The 21,037-nt window shown below is 55.3% G+C and overlaps 1 protein-coding gene across 1 annotated transcript in view; it reads right to left on the reverse strand.

Annotated features, from left to right (window-relative positions):
* Nucleotides 1–1,345, reverse strand: part of COL27A1 (collagen type XXVII alpha 1 chain) — a 128,079-nt gene extending 126,734 nt beyond the window's left edge. Inside the window, exon 1 of the mRNA XM_036261231.1 lies at nucleotides 885–1,345. Within this exon, the coding sequence (XP_036117124.1) occupies nucleotides 885–961 (77 nt within the window). The 5' untranslated portion in view covers nucleotides 962–1,345. The remainder of the gene's footprint in view (nucleotides 1–884) is intronic.
* Nucleotides 1,346–21,037: the final 19,692 nt, after the last annotated feature.

The raw sequence follows: 21,037 nt of genomic DNA on the forward strand, positions 1-21,037 counted from the left end.
GCTGATCCCATCCACACTAGCTCCTTCCCACACATACTCACAGGGCAGTGACTCGCTCTTGCATGCGCTCACTCTCTTCTAACTCCTACTCCACAGGCTGGGACTCAACCTCTGGGTCCCAGCTCTATTCAGCGCTTGGAATTCCCTGTCCCTCTCCGGCCCTCCTCATCCAGTCTCCGTGTCCCATGTACAATGAGGGGTTCCACGGGGCGATCTCCCAGAGCCCTTTCTGCTCTGACACGCTGGCTCTCACTTTCTCCCTCTCACACGCGGGAATGGAGACCCTACCCCCCACCCCCAGGGAAGACGGGAAACGCTGAGACACAAACCCAAACAGACTTGACACACACGCGAAGATTTCCAGAAACCGGGGACGTGCAAAGATACACACAGACACAGACAGGAGCAGGAGCCGAGACCGGGAGACCTAGAAACTTGGGGGCAGTTTCACAAGAACAGCCAGAAACGGAGACTTACAGGCTTGCGACCGGTGGACACCGACACCGGAACCCACCGAGACAGCAGAACCGGAGACCCCTCCTCCCCCAGGCATCCAAAAGAAAACCCTCCACCGCCTGCTGGCAGCTCCAGGCGCCACCTCCCACCCCCAGTTCTGACCTGGCTCTTCACGGACCCTCCCGACTCGGCCCCCGCCCAGGCGTGATCGCGCTGGCCGGCCGGCGGGGTAGAGCCGGCAGCGCTGGCCAACCCCGGGGCCAGGGGCGCAGCCCGCCTTAACCCTTGGCCGCCCGCCTCGAAGGGGCGCGGGAAGGGCTGGCGGCTGACGTTCAGCGGGAAGCCTCCGGCGCGGCGGGGAACCTCAGCTCTCCCCCAGGCTGTGCAGCAGGAAACTGGGGAGGGGGCGTCCCCCAGCTCATACTCACCCCCCACGCGCCGCCGCCGCCGCCGCCGCCGCCGCCGCCGCTGTGCCTCGGGCCCCCCGCGCCGATCCCGCTCCCATGGCGGGCCCCTACTTCATGCTCCCGAGCCCGGGGGGCAAGTGTGGGCGCGCCCCATGGGGCGGCCAACCCCCCGCCCCGCCGCTCCAGGCCGGCTCAGAGCGCGCGGCCCCCGCGCCCGCAGCACAGCCCCGAGCCTCGGGGCGCCTGGGCAGCCAGGCAGCGCGGCCGGGGCCCCGCGAGCGCCCGCGCCAGGCCCATGGTCCCAGGAGTCCCGGCGCCGCGCTCGCCCCTGCCTCACTCTTTCTCTGCTTCCACCGAAAAGAAGCAGCAGAAAAAGAGAGAGAGATGATCAAACTTTTGGAGGCGGGCTGCTGGCGGTCCCCGGAGACAGAGCAAGGCCGGGCGAGGGCGTGCGGAGGGCGGTGGAAGCTGCCTCCCCGCCGGCCTGGGGGAGGAGAGGAAAAGGAAGGATTTGGGGGAAATGAAGGCGATTTAAAGTCTCGGCCCCGCGGTAGCTCTCCACCTTCTCTCCTCCCCGCGCTGGGCCGCCCTCTGCTACCCTCTGCTGCCCCCCTGCTGCCCCCTGCCGGCCGCAGCCAGGGACACACCCTGGATGGCCCACTGCAGCCCCGCCGGGACACCCCCTATGCCCAGTAAAGATGGGGAAACCGAGATTCACGGAGAGGAATGAGTTGACCAGAGCTGTACAGCGGGTGACCACAGTTCAGAGATTCTGGACTTCTGGCTTGTGAGGTCCCAAGCTGGGAGGCGGGGATAGAGGGAGAAACCGGACAGACACTGCTAAAAGGAACCAGGAGTTCCAGGGACAGATGTGGGACCAGGACTCAGTGTCCAGACTCCCACAACAACAACCAGTGTCCTACCACACACACACACACACACACACACACACACACACACACACACACACACTATTCCTCCCAGATTCAGAACTCCCTGAAGAACAGACTCCTGGGCACGTAGTGGGTGGGCTCGTTAAGTGTTGGTCACCCTCCCCACTCTTCCCTCTCCATTCGGTAAGAAATGGGAGCTTAACACGCCCCTGGGATCCCACACTGGAGCACAGAACCGCACACCTTGATCCTGCGGCAAACACCCGGAAAATCCGCACACCCACAACTCCGGTCAGAGCCCTGGCATCAGAAGCCCCATCTGCCTCCGCCTCCACCTCCACGACTTGTTGTTCACTGGTGCACACACGCACACCCACACTTACCCACACTCAAACACATGGTCCCACTCATTCACATGCAAGCACAGCCACGCACTCCTCTTAGGCTCACACAAACACACCCCGGGGTGTCTGGACTGGGGCGAACACCAGACTCCACACTCGCAGACGCATGTACACTAGTACTTACACGCGCACAAATGCACACTAGCCTAGCCAGATCCTCTAAAGTGCACACCGGCGCCCACACCTCTCATGCACACCTTCACGTGCACACACAACCCATGTACACACCCCCAAGTGCACATATACGGGCACACCCCCACTTACACACAATTCTTCGCTAGTGCCCACCGTATGCGGGCACAAACGCACTCGTTCCCCGAATGGGTACATCCCCTCCCCATTTGCGCACACCTTTACACACACACTGGTACCCCCAGCACTCCAGGAGCCCCGGGGCACTTACTGGGTTCCTGGGTGCGAGGCTGGACGGTCGGTCCTTCCTCGTGCGCCTAACGGCATTTGTATTCATGAGTCCCCGCAGCCCCGGGCGCGGGCGCGGGGGCGGGGGTGCGGGGTCCCCTTCCCTAAACTGGGCGCGGGCGCTCGGAGCGCAGCGGCACCGGGAGGGGCATGGGCGCACGGGGCTGCGCCGCCTGCCCGGTCCGCTTGCGCTGGAACTTCGGCCGCTCTGCGTCCTCGGACTCAGTCGCGGGCTCTGGGCACAGGGGGCGGCTCATAGGTGCTGGGGCCGCGGCGCCCGCCGGGCCTTTTGAAGTCTCTGCTGGGGGCGGGGAGGGTGCGCTGAAGGCGGCCTTTTAAACCGTGGCTGCACGCGGGCTCGGTGGAGCAAGGTGTCTGGTTTCAGCAAACTTTAGGAAAAGTCCCAAGCTGAAGGGGGGTTGGGGTGGGGGGGCAAGCAAGAAAGAAAAAGAAGCCGCAGAGCTGTGCTCTGCCTCCTGCAGGGGGCAGAGCACCCACGACTGCCAGGAGGAAGGCCCCGCGCGGTCCTGGGGAATCCACAGGGCGGCTGGATGGCGCGGGGAACCCCCTCACCTTGAACCAGAGTTCTTAACCCCCACGTGGACCGAGCCCCAGGGAGTGCAGGAACACCCCAAATTTCACAAATTGTGCATGCTTAAGCATTCTTCTGTGGGTGAGAGGGCGCATTGGGTTTCCCTCAGGTTTTTGAAAGCCCACAGCTCTGGAAGGTTGAGAACTCCCAGTCCAATCATAGTTCACATTTTTTGAGCTGCATGCTTTTTACTAGGTGGATCTTGTCCTTGTTTACATTTTTTGAAACTTTGTTCATCGTGAATTTTTTTTTTTTTTTTGCATTAATTTTGACATTTTTTAGAGTATTGCATTAATAGTGAGGGTTTTTGGCACCACCTACTATTTTGCATTCTCCCCAACCTCACCCAAGCCAGGTGCAGCTCTGTGCTAAGTGTCACTGTTTATGGGAGGCCTGTTATCTCCATTTACAGATGAGAAAGGGAGATTCTCGAAGGTTACTAACTTTCCTGAGCCCACTGACGCAGATGGAGGAGGTGGGTGTGAACAGAGGTAGCCTGACTCCTGTCTTCTGCAGCTGACATGAAGACCAAACTCTTACCCTTTAAGGTAGCAGATCCCTGCCATTCTTCCCAGCTTCCTGTCCTGCCCCAGGCTTCACTCTCTCGGGTGCCTTGATCCAGGCTCTGGACAAGCTGGGATGCTTCAAGGCCTAGTCAGTGCTATTTCCTCCCAAGTCCTCCCTTCCCCCGACTACCTTTTCTGCCTGTTCACAGCCTCTCTGTCCTTCTAGGTGCAGCTCAAAGCTCAGCCTCACACCCATGTTGTAGCACACATCACACCACATTGTCACTGCCAGATCCCTACAGTTGGTGTGGAGCCTGGGACACAAGAGAGGCACAAACCATTAATGATTTCAATGATGTTCTTTCGACTCCCACGGTGTGCAAACCCCTGTACAAAGCTGGAGGAAAAGGGTCTGCCGCTGTGGGAGTGAGGACAAGGAAATTTACACACGGTCCTGCCTTCTGAGCACAGGCGTATTTGTAAGGTGGACAGAAGACACACGCAGCAACTTGGGGGAGGGAGGAGAATTTAGGTGGGAGACATTGGACACAGCCATGTCACAGAGAGCCTCCTGCAATCACATAGAGATGACACGAAGAGAATGTGATGGATGTTGTCAGAGAGATACGGATGAATAGAATTGTCAAGCAGACCAAGTGATCAAGAGAAACCAAGGAAGGCTTCCAGGAGGAGGTGGCCTTTGGCTCCTAAAGGATGTGCTAGATACAGCCCAGCTGGTGTGGCTCAGTAGATTGATCGTCGACCTATGCACCAAGAGGTCGCCCGGTTCAATTCCCAGACAGGGCACATGCCCAGGTTATGGGTCTGATCCCCAGTGGGGGGCATGCAGGAGGTGACCAATCTATGTTCTCTCTTCCTCTCCCTTTCTCTCTCTCTAAAAGCAATACAGAAAAATTATTTTAAAAGAAAAAAAAAAAAAAAGGATGCAGCCATGGAGGGAAGACAGCTCAAGTGGAAGAGTCACAAAAAGGCCAGGAGGGAGGGGGTAAATTTCAGGCAGGTTTTGTAAGAGCAGTGAGGGGAGCCGAGTGGAGAAGCAATCTAATTCTCCCCATTGCACAGCGTGGGTGATGTCCCGTGACTCACTGGCCACAAAGTCGTTTCCAGGCAAGGGGATGCATTTTCTCAATGCTTAGGCAGCAGGTCAGTGGCTGAGTACCAAGACCTTTCCAAATCTCACTGAGTATGCAATGGTGAGCCCCAGGGAGCACGCGTGGCCCCCAAGAGCACCCACAGCTGCTCCACTATGGACTCATGGAAAAACCCCCAGAGGCCATAAATATTGCTGGTGTCCCTTTCAAGAGCCTTGCTTTCTCTATAAAGTAGGTGCATCAAACATGATCATCTGTGTGGGCCCTTTGAACTCAGGAAGCTGAGACTATTGTTTCACAATGAATCCAATTCAGGACATAATTATCAAGAGTGAGCTGCATTTTGCTAGGTTGTGAGGAAAATGAGGTTAATGTTCTTCTAGGAGCTCATGGTGAGCTAGGAGGAGGAGACATGGACACTGATAAGAATTCTTGGGAAGGGACCTTGTTTCCTTCCTCTGCTGCCTCTTCACACCCAATCTTCCTGCCAAGGAGGTTCCTGGCACAGCACCAGCAACTGGGCACAGACAGTTCTGGACAGGAGTTCCTGGCCGGGTGGAGACTTGAGGGTCACATAGTTTATTCTCTGCCCAAGCAGATCAGCCACGGACCCACTGCTCTCTGGGGCACATCTGCCTTGAGAGAAACTGTTCATCTCAATGGCCTAAATGGTGGACACATAGTAGGTGCTCAATAAATATTTATGAATGGCGCTAATGAAGTCTCAGCCTGCAGAACAGAGGGTTGCACGTGGCCCAGGTATCAATCCCCAATGATTTATCCCCCACGTTTTTCTGAGAACACACTGTGTGCAGCCTGTGCTTCCGCCCTCCGAGGTCTACAGCCCGCAGGAGGCCAGCAAGGAGACAGACAGAGGAGGCAGGTCAGGAGTCCCTGCCTCGAATCGTGCGTGTTCAACTGGGGCTGTAGAACTCAGGTCCCCAGTCCTAGTCTTCACAATCTTACGCTTAGTCTCAGACTAGTCCCCAGTCTCCCCAATGCCCTGTGCGGCTGGGCACACCAAGACAGATCTTTCTTTCATATTTGGGCCCTGTATGGCATGGAGCAAAGGATGTGTGCACACGATATACATCTAATAATAGAGGCATTCATTCCCTGGTCACTTGGGGAGATGCTGCTGTGCATCAGACCCTGAGCTGGGCGCTGGTCACGGGCAAATGTAAGTTGTGGTCCCTGCTGTGAGCAGTTGCTGTGTTGACATCCTGGCACGTGGAAGTACTCCAAACACGCCGAGCGAAAGAGGGAATGAAGGAAGGGAGGGTCGAATACGTGAATGAGAGTAAAGCTTGCAGATTAGAGCAGTCGGCTCCCCCTGCCACTTGCTCCCTTTCCTATATCATGACCCTCACCCATGAACACATGTGTTGGGCACCTGCTATGTGCCAGGCCTGAATTTAGGGGCTGCAGATATTTTAACCACACTCTTCTCTCCTCACTGCTGTGTTCCCAGCACCTAGGATAAAACATTTCAGTGAAGTAAATTGACTTGAAGTCCAGGCTGTAGGCTTTGCCTGTGGGGACACATCCCTCTGGCCTGGTGGCTGCAAAGACCCCCAAACAATCATCCCACCGAGAGGAATGGGAGGGAGGCAGGGAAGCTCCTGGGCCACTTATTCAGGAGGGCACATCCTCCGGCCACACGATGCCACCCAGACCACCTCCCCAGGGCCTTCTCCCCCCTCCCCAGTCGGCTGTTATTTCCTCAGGGCTGGGTCAGGTGGGCGAGGGCCATGAGGGACCTATCCAAAGACCATTTGTGCAGGCATTACTTTATGTATTAATTTTTGAAATGTTGCAATACATTATTATTTATCTTAATACTGAGTTTTAGCACCACCTTAGTTTTGTTCCCGAAGTAAGGGACTCACTCACCTCACCCTGGTCCTGGCCCTGACGTACAGTCCTTATCACACTGATAATCTCCGCTGATGTCGCTGTCTCTCCTACAGGCGTGGATCCTGGGGACAGGGATTCATGTCTATGTTCCTAGGACTTGGCACACAGTAGGTGCTCAATTACTAGGGTCCAGTGAGAGGATGGGTGAATAGATGGATGGACCAGTCACTCAGTTTCTTTGCCAACAAAATGACAGGCTGATAAAATACATCCTCTGCTCTTGATTAGGGGCAGGTTTTGAGTTTCAGCTCTTCCAACTCCACAAAGAATAACCCTGCCCTTGACTTGGGTGAGCCAGCCCCTGCACTGGGCATTCTTACCGGGCCAATCTGCCCATTGTGACTGGGTGTCCGCCTCCCGCCGAGAGCAGCGATGGAAGGAGGCTGAATCTGGAAAGTGGAGACCGTGCTAGGACCAGGGGTCACAGCGAGGCAGCCGCTCCTTAGATCCCAGGAAAGTCTAACAATTTGCACCAGCTACCTCAAGAGATAACCGAGTTCCTGTCTCTGGTTAGGTCTCAAGAGACTGTCATTTGGCAGGGTCAGTGGAAAGGAAAAGCGAGCAGTTAATACTTCGGGATGACTTCCAACTCCACAGTTGGATGGGTCATCTGCCATCCGAGGGCACCAGGTCTTGTTCCCATGCCTGATCCCTTCCTCACCCTGAGGACCTGCAGAAAAAGAGGGCTTGTGGAGATGCCCCTCGTCGGCTTCACAGGCATCTCACTGGACTGCAGTCGGGCTGGGACGGGAGCCGAAGCGTTCTGTTTCTGGAAGGTCAACCGTGGCTTCCATTTTTTAAGCACGTGATATAGGCTGTGCCCATTGCAAAGAGCTTCACACACATTCGCTCATTAATTACCCACCAAACCCTCAGTTAATCTACCCATTTTGCAGATGGGTATCAGAGAGTTTGGCAACTTGCCGAAAGTCACATAGCTGGTAATTGGCAGAACCCTGTCTGTTCTCAAAAGGGGATTCTTCAGCTCAAAGACACTTGTAAATCCACATTTGAAAGGGTCAAGGGGCGGGGGGAGTGAACAAACAGTGGACATCTCTCACGTGCCAGGGTCTACATACACCTGTTCCATCCTTCTCACCCCAGGACTAGGAGCAGGTGTTTTCCCATCGCCATTTTATAATTTATTTATTATTATTATTTTTTTTAATCCTCACCCGAGGACATTTTTCCATTTTTTGTTTAGATAGAGTGGGAGGGAGAGAGAGAGAAACATCGACGTGAAAGGGACACATCGAGTGGCTGCCACCCGCACGACCCAACCAGAGCCGGGGACAAACTGCAACCGAGGTACGTGCCCTTAGCGGGAACCGAACCCGGGTCTCTCTGGACCGCAGGCCGACGCTCTCACCGCTGAGCCAAACCGGCCAGGGCCCCATCGCCGTTTTAAAGGCCTGCACTGTCCTATATTGTAGCTACTTGCCACCTGTGGCTACTTACATTTAAATTCCTTAAATAAAATTATTTTTAAAACCAAAAAGCAAGTTTCTCAGCCACATGTCAAGTGTTCAATAGCCAAATGCAGTTAGTGGCTACTGTGTTGGACAACGCGCACATAGAACATTTCCATTCTTGAAGAAAGTTCCATTGGACAGAGCTGCCTTGGGGAAGAACGCGGACTCCGAGGATGACTTGCTTGGAGCCACACAGCGAGTTGTAAACAGAACTGGGATGGGACCCATGTTTCTCACTTCCAAAGCCTCTACTCCCAGAACCTGGAATATATTTGCCACCACCTGGCCCCAGAACAAGGAGGATTGTTTGCCTGGAACGGTAGGTCGACTTGGGAAACCAAATAAGAGATCAGAAGACTGTGTGCGAATACCGAAGTGGAGAAGAGGAGCCAGCTGTTCTTCAGGGCTATTTTTATCCTGCCCAGATATCCTGGGGAGCTGCCCTCCTCCCCTTACAGCTATTTTTATCTCAAGAGCTGGAGTCAGAACACTGTCTCCCATGGATGGATGGACGGATGCACTGATGCATCAGAATCCCAGCATCAGGACCTCCCTCCTGCTGACGACTTTCTCTGATGCCATTCTCAGTTTGGGAGATCGGCGTAGTCAACGGCGAGTGCAAGCCCCAAATAACAGATGGGGAAACTGAGGCTGGGCTGGATGCGGTGAGCTGTTTCAACAGCTCGTGTATGGTAGAGCTGGGATTTACACCCAGGCTGGGACAGATGCCTCCTTTCTGAGCAGGGATAGATTTTACATGAGGGGTGTCTGCGGAGTGACGGAAAACAGCCCAAATTTGCTGCTGACCCCACCTCACCCCTTTCTGGATGAGCGGGCAAGTTGCTCAACATCTTACAGCGAATTCTAATCTTTTTCTGCCTCCTCCATGGACTTGCTGGGAACCCAGCCAGTGGGAAGGCTTTTGGTTAATTGGAAAAGACCCAATGCTCCGAAAAGATGATTTATTATTATCATCATCATTATAGTTACCATCGTCAACATCAGCAGCAGCAGCTATGAAATCTATAATTGGATGCAGCCTCCACCCCTGCCCCCTCTCTGGGCCTCAGTTTCCCTGCCTGAAACCTGAGCGGTTTGGCCCAGAGGATCTCCGTGGGGCCTTCCTTCCAGCTTCGGCTTGCCGTTTCTATGACCCATTCATTCAGTCAACAAGTGTTTATTGAGCTTGGGCAGCCCGACACGGTGGGGAAATGAAGGACCGGCTCTCCAAAAGGCTCTCGGCCCAGGCTGTTGCAGCCACATACGCAAATTTTCTTCTGTTTTCAAAAGGCAAATTATGGGAAACATGTTATTCACCGTAACACACTCGCCCCATCTCTCAGGGGGAAGAAAAATCTCTTGAACCCCACCAAGAACTAAGCTAACAGAGGACAGAAACCCACCCTTGTTCCTTTGGGAAACCTTCCAGAAGCTCACGTCCCTGTTGAAAAGGGGAAAGTGTATGCGGCTGTCTCTCCAGGCCTGCCGTGGAGTCGTAAACAAACCGTGTTTGTCCCAGCCCCCGCGTCCTGAGGGTCAGCCCTGGCCGAGGGAAAAAACAGCCCTGTTCTGTGCCCAGGCGTCCCCAGAGTGAGGAAAATTGTCCATAAATATTTTTATCTTCATGGTCACCAAGGCAGCTGAGAGGAAAGCTTTGATTCTCCAAGCCCCCAGATCACTCCCTTCCTCTGGGGACGGGGTGGTCAAGGCTGACCTGGGCGTCCCATCTCCCACCCCCAAATTACAGGCTGCTGCCCACGCCGCCGGCCCCGGCCCCGGGAGGTGGTGGATTCGAGGCAGGACCGCACGGTGCACTACGGCTGGCCTCGGGCTGTTGGAATTGCATCTCTCAGCCAGCTGGTTTCCTGCCGGGAGCTGGGTGGTCAAAGTAAAGGAAGGGAGGACCCAGAGATGGCATTTGGGGTGGGGAGAGGGCCCAGGGCTAGGGCAGAGAGAGACACAGGTCACCATCTGAATCGCGAGTTGCCTTGCTTATCGGGGCTTGTGTAGCGCAGGCCTGAGAATGTTACTGACCGGGAAGTGGGTTAGGGCCACACAGATGCTTGGAGGTCAAGGGACTTTCAAGACCCAAGGAAAGAACAGTGAAAATTTGGGTGGGGAAAAAAAAAGGTGAAAATTCAGGCTCTGTGATAGCAACTAACAAAGATACTGGGGCCAGGGATTTCAACCCAACACTCCTAAAATCATCCCTCAGAGAAATTTCCTGTGGCCTGTCCTTTGCTGTAACGTCCTTATCTAACTGAAGAAGACTGCTACTTTCTGGAACTTTCTAGAAGGAAACACTGCATCGGGGTGTGTATCAGACATGAGAGCCTCAAAGGGTCATCCAAGGGCAAGGTCCTACGATTCGGTGGTTCCTAGATCACTGGAGTCATAAAATGTTACGCCCGACGGGCTAGACTTCTCATGCCCTTCAATGCCAGGGCCGAGGCTCCACAATCCTGGAGCCCTACCTGGCACCAGCTTTCGGCTTCTGTGATTCTATGCTTCTGAGGCTGATTTCTGTGATCCTTCAACTCTGTGACCTACTTCAGGGCAGACAAGGACCTCGCACAAGGGGGCATTCATGCGCAGCAGGGATCATGTGCGGAGGAGCCCCGTGGGGCCGCCTGACCACTCCTCCGTCTGTGATGGGCAGTCTTCCACGGCCCGGAAGCTCCCTAAGCCCAACTTGCCTTCTGACCTTATCCTGGCCATATCCTCCCTTGGCCCCCACTAATCCCACCCTGCCCTCTCCCTCCCACGTCAGCAGGTGGGGGCCAGGATGCTGCAGCAGCTGGCTCCAGTGCCCTCCCCTGCAGACACACAGCACCCATGCCCACAGGGCAGAGAGAGAGGGAGCAGTCAATATGCTTCCTCAGCAGGGCGCCCCCCAGGGACTCAGAATTGGAGAAACCGGAGAAGACAGCTTGTCCCTGGACCTAGTTCTAACTCATCCTGATTCACCTGACCGGCATCAGAATGGCCATATCCGGGTGGCTGGGAGGTCCCTCGGCCTAAAAAATATGTCCTTCCGCAGCACCCCCGCCCCCGTGGGAATCCATCTGTAGGAGATGGTCCTTTATATGATGGTCTCTAGAATGACTGTGTTAGCTGGAGGGAAAGGAGGGCCCTTCGCTCCTCTTTCTTGTCTTACTCATTTATTCAACACGCACAAAGGCTGAATTTCGGTCCATAACTCAGGGCACAAGAAATGTGACCTTCCTTTATTTTCTTTGAATAAACTAAAATCCAGTGTCCAGTTCATGTATCTCTATGCTGGCAGGAAATTCAGTGTTGGTCGTCACTGAGGCTCCCTTACATCGCCTTATCCCGGTTCTGGTCGTGCAAAGGTCCTGGGGTCTTATGTAGAATAACACTTTCTGGGAGGTCTTTCTGTCCTTCTGCTTCCATCTTTGGCCACTGGCCATCACTGTCTGTGCCAGATGGCTCTTGACCTGGTAGCATAGTTTGGACATAGGAAGCTGGGACAGCAATGTGTTGGGTCCAGTCTACCTGTGGATACTATAGAACTTCCCTTTTGGGGCTTTATCTGTTTCCACCAACCTGAGGACCTGCCAGCTCAGACTTTCACCACCCCCTTCTTCCCGTCCTCTCTGGGACCCGGAACCGTGTCTCCTCACTGAGATCACACAGGATTTAACATCAAGCAGCCTCCGCTGGCAGCTCTTCCCAAACCCCAGTGACCAGAACATCTTGAGGGCTGACATTCTGCCTGAGCGTGGATGAAGGAAGAGCACATGGACCTTGGTACCTCACAAGCTCATCACCCCACACATTTGTTTGCATGTGATCTTGGAAGATTTATTGGGGCCGCTGGCTGGCTCCTGGCTGACAGAGATAAGGGTAGAAGCCTGGAGGACTGGAGTCAGTCCTGGAGGACTTGGTACAGTTTGTGGGGTCAGAGGAGGGGAGCTCTGAGCCCCGGGGGTCCTCTAGGAAATAAAGCTGGGTGTGGCAATGTTGGGAGGGAGGCGTTTGGAAAGGAGATGGATCTCACTTAAATGTGAAATCTTAAAAACAAAAACAAAAAACAACTCATAGAAACAGAGATCGGGTTGGTGGTTGCTAGAGGCTGGGGTGAGGAGTGGGGAAGTGGGTGAAGGAGGTCAGAAGGCACACACTTCCAGGGATAAGATGGATAAGCTCTGGGAGGTAATGCACAGCAGGGTGACTCTAGTTAATAACAGGCATTGTATATTTGCAAGCTGCAAAGAGAGTAAATCTTAAAAATTCTCATCACAAAAAGTACTCTAACTATGTGAGGTGATGGCTGTGTTCATTCAATGTACTATGGTGATCATTTCTCATTATATACCTATATCAGAGCATTATGTCCTATGTCTTAACCTTAGGCAATGTTAGATGTCAATTACTTTTCAATAAAGATAGAAAAAAGAAGTGATGGCACCTCCTGGCTCCTTCTCTCCCAGCTGCAAGGGCCAGGCGGGCAGCATGCCCCACACAAACCCGCGTGCACCCAGGCACGCGTGCACAGAGGTCAGCCAGGGAGACAGCTGCAGAGCCTTGAAGCCGTCCACCCTCAAGGCAGCTTGCCCCCACCCCCGCCAGCAAGACCCCTGCAGCCCTGCCGGTCACACCTTTGCAGCCCTACCTCTATCCCTGCCGGCACCCCACATGACCCGGGCACACAGGGCCAGGCCCCACGGTGGGCAGTAACGGAAGAGAAGGAGAGAGAGAGGCAGAGGCTGAGAGACGGAGGCAGAAACAGATGGAATTCGAGAAACACGAACAGAAAGGAAACCGGAAACAGAAAGAGAGGTGTAGAGAGAGGCCGGAGCGTAGATGAGTCATGCAGAAGAGAGAGCGATGGAGAAAGACAGAGGAAGAGCTGGACAGATGGCCCTGAGGGAAAGACATGTATTAGAGGGACGAGAGGCCAGACTGGTGCGGCTCAGCGGACTGAGCATCATCCCATGGACTGAGAGGTCCCCGGTTCGATTCCTGGTCAGGGCACATGCCCGGGTTGCAGGCTCGATCCCCAGTGCAGGGCGTGCAGGAGGCAGCTGATCGGTGTATCGCTCTTACATCAATATTTCTATCTTTCCCTTCCTCTCTCTCTAAAGAATCAATTAAAAAAAAAACATATTTAAAAATAAATAAATAAGGGGACAAGAGACAGGTCACAAAAGGAGAGTAAGTGGGGGTCAAAGACACTGAGGTACAGAGAGAGACTAAAGGGGAAATGGAGGGAGATATGGGCCAAGGAGAGAGAGGGAGAACACACACACATACACACATGCACACACGTTCACACGGTCATACACACATGCACATGTGCACACACAGTCTCACACACACACTCACACACCCCAGGGACAGGCCGGTAAAGGGGTTGGAGGACACTGAGACTGAACCCCTAGCCAGGAGGGCCCTTCACACCAGCCAGGGCCTCAGTGACTCCCAGAAGCCCCTTCGAAGGTTCCAGATGCTGCAGAGCCCAGCTAGCCCCGGTCACCTCCCTAGAGGGCTGCTCCCTGTACCTGCTGTGCCCATCTCCAAGGAGAGAGTCTGGTGGCCTCTCTAGCAGTCGCCCCTGGATGCCAGGGTCTGATACACAGGGACAAGAGCCTGCCTGTGCTGCGGAGCCCCGACCCGCACTCCTACCGGCCCCTTCCCTGTCCTGCTCCCCAGCTGCCCTCATGCCCTTCTAGGTTCTAACAATAAACGACACATCTGCCTGTTTCTCTCAGGCCTGTTTATAGGGAGCCTGGCCAAAGACACTCACCTGTCAGCTTCAAGTCTTTCTGAAAATAGGGATAATCAGACTTACTCCTCAAGGCTGTTCTAATTAAATGAAAGGTGATATGCAAATCACCTGATATGGGACCTGCTGGCATTGGGTAAGCCCTCGCTAAATAATTCTGGTCATCATCATCATCGTCATCACCATGATCATCGTCGTCATCATCACCATGGTCACCACCGTCATCGCCACCGTGGAGGGGTGTGGGGAAGTTGGGAGACAGAGACCATGCAGGTCCTTCTTCTCAGGGCTCTGTCTCTAGCACAGTTGGCTTCCACGAGCTTCAGGCCCCTCTATCCAACTCCCTGTAGGTCCTCCCCAGTTGACCCACAGGCACCTCAAACTCCACCTGTCCAAAAATAAACTGTCACCTCCCCATACTCCAACTTGTTCCCTCCAGTGCTCCCTTCCCATCAGCTGCTCCCAGGGAGAATAAACACGTTGTCACTTATTGACGGAACCTGGAGTAGAGGTGATACTCAATACATGTTTGCTGAATGAATGAATGAATGATCGATCGAACGAATGAACGGGAAACATCAACAGGAAGGACATAACTTGCCTAAGAACACACCAAGCGTGGTGACAAAAAACCCAGGCCCAGGGCTCCCAGTCTCCCACAGGCGAGGGGGCCGCAGGGGCTGCTGTGGGCTATGCGCCGCCCAAGCCCTTCGAGCCTCCTGGATCAGCCTCTTCCTGCCAACGCCCAGGCCCCTGAATTCTGGAAATAGTAAGCAGCACCAGCAGAGGCCCAAGAACATTCACAGGCTGTCCTAGGAAGCTGGGGACAGGCCATAGGGAGCTTCCGGCCACTTCTGCGTAATCTGCCCAGGCCCTGGACATGCAGGTAGGTGCCCTGTGGGAGGTGGGCACCACCTTCTGTGCTGCTGAAGTTCCCCTCCCTGGCACCCAGGCCTGAAGAATGCTGGGCACTTCCCATGGCCCACGTGGGAAGATGGAGGCCCCGCACACTTGCCCACGGTCACCCCACGGGTTGGCACAGTGTTTTGCTCATCATATCTTCTGAAGTCAGAAATAGCAGTCACTGTGATAGTTGCTATTTGGTCGGCCCTTTCTCTACCCCAGGCACTGTGCTGGGAGCTCTGGCCATGGGATCAATTCCTAGGTGTAGGTCGTATTACCCCCTTTTAAATACTGGGGCAGTGTGACCCGAAAAAGGCTGAGCAACTCACTCAAGGTCACACAGATGCAAGTTCAGGCTGGCATGCTGCAGAGTCCCGGCTGCTCCTGGCGTCAGCTGTGACACATCCTCCGATCCCCGTGGATTTGCCCCTTGCCCTGGGGACCCCGGCACAGGTACCCAGCTGGCGCTGGGTGCAGGCCTTCCTCCCAGAGCCCTCACCCACCGGCCCTCAAAGCTCCTTTCATGGGCCTGCTCCACACCCCACTGGGGAGGCCAGACAAAACCGCTAGTGTTGGGATTATTTTTCTATTTCCAGATGGATCTGTTTGCTGGCTCCATCCAGGGCCTCCCATCACTGCGTGGGGGCCAGGGGCCTAGCGCCAGGTTAATATTAGGAGGCAGCAGGAAGAAAAAGCAGCCCGACGCACCTCCTCGCCGGGCTCCGGGCCTGTCCTCCAGGGCCGCCTCTGAGGAATATTCCTCGGGCATTTAAAGGAGCCCGGCAGCCAAGCAGGCCACGGGGGAAAAAAATCTTCTTTATTTTCTTTAAAAATTTTCAAGGAAGCTCTCGAGTGCCTGGGTTGGTCTGGGGCCAGCGCGGAGTCCCCAGGTGCTCCGCAGAGCTGAGCTGGGTGCTCCAGGCCGGGCGAGGACGGTGTTCGAAACTCCCACCAGCAGTCGTTGGTTCCGCCAGCACTGCTGAGCGCCGCCTATGGTCGGAGATTTCCACGGGGGAGCCCGCTGCTAGCCTCGCCGGGAGGGGCCCTCAGATAACCCCACAGGAGACACTCACCACTCCGACAAGTGCTCGGGAACAGGGGCCCCAGATGCAGACAGTAGCAGACTTGGCTTCTCTCTCTTTTCTTTAACCCACCCAATCTAAATGCCTCATTCCGAAAGAAGAATAGTCCCAGAGAGGGACAGAAAGTCTTGGGCACCCAGGAAGGGTACCCAAGCCAGAGCTGTACCCACCCTTTGGGCTGGGCCACAGCAGAACGGTTTGACAGTGGTGGATTCTGGCAGCCTTGCGCTTGGTCTTGGGGGAACATGTACTAAGACTGGGGTACGGGGAACTCAGGGATCACCATTGATCGAAACCAAGTGTAGAGAAAGTTGTCTCCAAAGCTCATTAAATCTGTTTGTTAATGGACACGTGACTCAGTTACTGGTACAAAAGATCCGGTCCAGTGCGATGAGGGGTCGCCCCCTCCCCGTCTCAGCCTCCATGCCCAGGAACAAAGTCAGCATGTGACAAATCGGTGCGCCCCTGGCTGGGGCAGGGAGAGACGGGGGGCCTCAGAGGCCCCGCGAACCACAGCGGAGCGTGAGCCAGAGCAGAGTCATCTCGGCGGGGAGACACAGCGTGAAGGGCTGTCCTGGGTCAGGCCATCGATGTGGTCCAGGGAAGGCCCAGCGGGAGAGTTCAGCCCATGTTGAAAAGAAACGTGTTGAGATTCAAACCATGGACGGGGTGAGACTGAAGGTGGTTAACAGCAGCCCTGGGACAGAGGGGACACGGGGAGGGGAGGGGCGTGTGAGCAGAGACCAGTGGCTCCTTGGCAGAGGCTGCAGGGGAGGCTTCTGGCCCGGTCAGGGGACTGGATCAGAATCCAGGGCCAAATGAGGTCTACAGATGTTGTCACACTCGGAATCCTGGCACGAGGCAGCACACGCTGGAGGGGTCAACCGAGAGAGCACGGACCGCTCGAGGCGAGAGACCGGGCAGCTTCTAAATGATGATACCCCCACTGCTGATAATGATTTAGGAAAAGATTGGCAATACTCAACGCAAGGCATCCACAGACGAGCGGGCAGGGTTATGGGAACCAGCCACGGCGGGTGAAGCACCTGGGGCTGGCAGGCATGAGGAGCCCGTGTCACCCCAGCGGGAGGGACACGGCGAGGGATGTATTGGTGGAGTCAGGCGGGAACTGTGGCCTTAGGAAAGCAGACACCACCAGAGCTAGGGGAGGGCAGAGAGGGAGCAGACCCCAGCCTGTCTCCCCTGCTGCCTCCAATCAGCTGTGCCTCCCACAGACCACACCCACTCAGAAGGCAGGGGGCAAAGAAGCCAGGGTGAGACCGTTAGCCTATAGAGGTCCTGCTGGGGCACAGACAAGGAAAGGCAGAGAGCAGAAGGGCAGGACCTGGGAGGAGGAGGAGAAGAGATGTCCTGATCGGTTGTCCAAATATGTCCACCTTATTAAAAAAAAAAATGCCTAGGGTCCTAAGGCATGAGATTTCTTCTTGGCCACAGGCCTCAGCACTCCCAACTGCCTTACAGTTCAACTGACCTTGTTTGTACCTGTGTTCCCATCTGGCCCCTGTGGTCATCCGAGTTTGTGACCCCTGGAAAGATAAACTCAGGGGGCCTTCCAAGCTGCCTTTGTGACTCTCAGAGACAGATGAAGAGAAGAGGGTCACTTGTTCAACATGTACTGAGCCTCTGCTCTGTCCTGGGGCCCAGCTGGGGTTCTGGGGACACAGCAATTGTCAAGACAGACCTGTGCTTCACTTCGGGGAGCTTACAGTCTGGTGGAGGAGACGTGAATTTATTTGGTGAACAAATGCCAGGCGGTCAAGCACTGATTCCTCAGAACTTACACTCCAGTTGGGGGAGACAGAAAATTAACGACGAAGCCCCGAAATGTGTGATATGATTTTATAGGTACCGTGAATGGAAAACAAGCCACTGAGCAGTCTGAGTGTGATAAGAAAGATGTTGAAGTGACCAGCTGCTGTCCAGAGGCTTAGCGGCACCGTACCGACACCACTTTTGTGCTCGTGGATTCTGTGGGTCAGGAATTCGGGCAGACCCTGGCGGGGAGGGCTTGTCTCAGCCCCACGCGGTCTGGGGCCCCAGCTGGGGACACTTCGATGGGTCACTCAAGCAGTTAGGGGCTGGAATCATCTGGAAGTATCTTCACTCACATGTGGTAGGCAGAATAATGTCCCCAGATATCCACATAATCCCAAGAACCTGTGAGTATTGTATTTACATGGTAAGAGGGATTAGCTGGTGTGAGTCAATGAAAGATTCCGAAGTGGGGATATCATCCCCGACTCTAGGTGGGGCCAGTGCAACCGTGAGAGTCTTTATAAGGGAGGGAGGGAGGGAGGACAGTCAGAGAGAGGGATGTGGTGATGGAAGCAGGGGTCATAATCACGGGGAGATTAGAAGATGCTACTCTGTTGACTTTGTTTTTTGTTTGTTTGTTTTTTATCCTCACCGAAGACATTTTTGCATTTATCTTCAGATAGAGCAGGAGGGAGAGAGGGGGGAAGAGAGAGAGAGAGACATCAAGGCAAAAGAGAGACGTCAACTAGTTGCCACTCACATGACCCCAACTAGGGCCGGGGACAAACTGCAACCAAGGTACATGCCCTTAGCGGGAACCGAACCTGGGACTCTGGTCTGTGGGCCGACTCTCTAACCACTGAGCAGAACCGGCCAGGGCTACTCTGTTGACTCTGAAGATGAAGAAAGGGGCCAGGAGCCAAGGGATGCAGGTGGCCTTTAGAAGCTGGAAAAGGCAAAGAAATGCCTTCTCCCCGAGAGCGTCCAGAGGAAGGCAGCCCGGCCTGCACCTTGATCGTAGCTCATTAGCCGCATTGTGGGCTTGACCCCCAGAAACGGACGAGAATAAACGCGTGCCGTTCTCAGCGCAGAGTTTGTGGTCATTTGTCACGCCGTGTCAGCGAGCTCATACAGAGTGCCAGGTGTCCTGGCTGAGATCACGAAAACCTGGCTCAGCCAGGACAGCTGACCAGAACACCCACATTGACCCGTCCCCATGGCTGGAGCTTCTCACCCGCGGGCGCCTCCAAGGAGCCGGACTTTTCATGGCGGTTTGGGCCCCCAAACCAGTGTTCTAGCAGAGACCCCATGGCCTTTCCCCACCCAGCCCCCATGGCACCCACGTTCAAAGGGAGGGGCAGAGACCCCAGCCCGGCGAGGAGGAGGTCAGAAAGTCGGCAGCCGTGCTACAGATGACTGCAGGCTAGTTTGGGGAGCGCAGCCAGGGAAGGCCCCTGAGCCGGTAACACACCGAGAGCCGGGTGAGGGAGCGGGCAGAGCAGAGGGTCCAGAGAGAGGGGAACCCGAAGAGAGAACCAGGCAGGCAGATGACCAGGAAATTCCAGTCCATGGGAAAGTGGTCCCCGGGGGCTCAAAGGGCTGTGGGAACCCAGCCGAGAACCCTGAACCCAGCCTGAGAAGGTTCCAGAAGGAAGGGAGGAGTGAGAAGAGGGCTGATATTGGGCCGAGACGGCCCACGCGGGAGAACTCGGCAAGCTCTCGTATTCTCCCCCACCGGAGGGTGAGGACTGGCCGTGCACTTCTCCTTCTGGCCCGCTGCGCACTGGGACCTCCCCCCAGGCCCCAGCAGACCTTGGTAAAGGCCTCTGCTGCCTGGGCCGCAGGTCAGCTTTCTTCTTGTGGTCGCCGAGGCCTGCCCTTTCCCGGCCGACCACCTTTCAAGGCCTCGCTAGATGAAGTTGTACCGAATGCCCGGAGGGCTGACCAGAGCACTTTCTCACTGAGGTACCGAGCCAGCGGGAACCCCGGGGGGCGGCGTGTGCACAGGGCACTGACCTCCGGAGCCGGACACCCTCCAGGCCTGCCCAGTCACCCGCCTTTCTGGACCCAATCAAAGCTTTCTTCCCTCTGCAGCGGTCGCTGGGGAAGCGGGAGACCTCCGGTCCAGACCGTCGGGAGAGACCGGGGAAACCTTCTGCCGGTCCCGGGGTCAGCCAGGGATCCCGGACACCAGCCCCAGCACGGACTCGGCATGCAGAAGCAGCTCAATAAACACTCCGTGAATAACGGAAAGAGAAGAGACGAAGGGGGAGCCGGAGGGACAGGAGTGGAGGGAGAGAGGAAGAAAGAAAGAGAAAAGTAGTTTTTATTCTCTGTCACACAACAAAGATGATTGAAAACACAGGTTGGGCCCTGGCCGGTTTGGCTCAGCGGTTAGAGCGTTGGCCTGCGGTCCGGAGAGACCCGGGTTCGGTTCCCGCTGAGGGCACGTACCTTGTTTGCAGTTTGTCCCCGGCCCTGGTTGGGTCGTGTGGGTGGCAACCACTCGATGTGTCGCTTTCACATCGATGTTTCTCTCTCTCTCTCTCCCTCTCACTCTATCTGAACAAAATATCGAAAAATGTCCTCGGGTGAGGATGGAAAAAAAAAAAAAAACACAGGTTGGTGTGTCCACAGTCTTAGGTTCAAATCTTCGTTCAGCCTTTTACTAATTTACTGCAAGTCACATTACCTTTCTGAGCCTTGGTTTCCTTCTCAGTAAAAGGGGATAATTATACCGACCTTGTAGGATTACTGAGTCCGTTAAACGGGATGGTCTCCAAAAAGGGCCAAAGAAGGAGAGGAGGAAGAGGAGCAGGAGATGAAGATGGTGGTGGGTAACATGTCTGTGCCCACAGCGCGTGCCGGGCACCGTTCTGAGACCACTCTAAAAATCCGTGGTTTTCATCCTCACAACCACTTGAGGAAGCATTTAAAGATGGGGAAACTGAGGCACGGAGAGGTCCGGGAACTCGCCCAAGGTCACACAGTTGACAAGCCCAGGCAACGCGGTGTCGGGCTTGCAGGAAGGCCGTGCCCACCGAGCCTGGCACACAGGAGCTCACTGAGAGCAGTCCTCTGCCCACTGGGTAACTTTCCTCTCCCCGGGCGGCAAGCACCTCATGGTAGGGGCTGCTGGCTCCACTCTGAGCTCTCAGCACTGGGCTGGGCCCAGGACTGAAGCCTGCATGGGTGTGGCTCAAGGGTGTGGCTCCTGTCCTGCCCTTTAAGGGGATAAGGTGCCCTGAAGTCAGGCTGCCTGGAGCTGGACCCTGGCACCACCGTCTACAGGCCCCGAGCCTGCGGGGGGACAACGAGAACGCCCACGTCCCGCGTCCCACAGTCCTG

This window comes from Molossus molossus, unplaced genomic scaffold (genome assembly GCF_014108415.1).
Source record: "Molossus molossus isolate mMolMol1 unplaced genomic scaffold, mMolMol1.p scaffold_m16_p_14, whole genome shotgun sequence".
In the NCBI taxonomy this organism is placed as follows: Eukaryota; Metazoa; Chordata; class Mammalia; order Chiroptera; family Molossidae; genus Molossus; species Molossus molossus.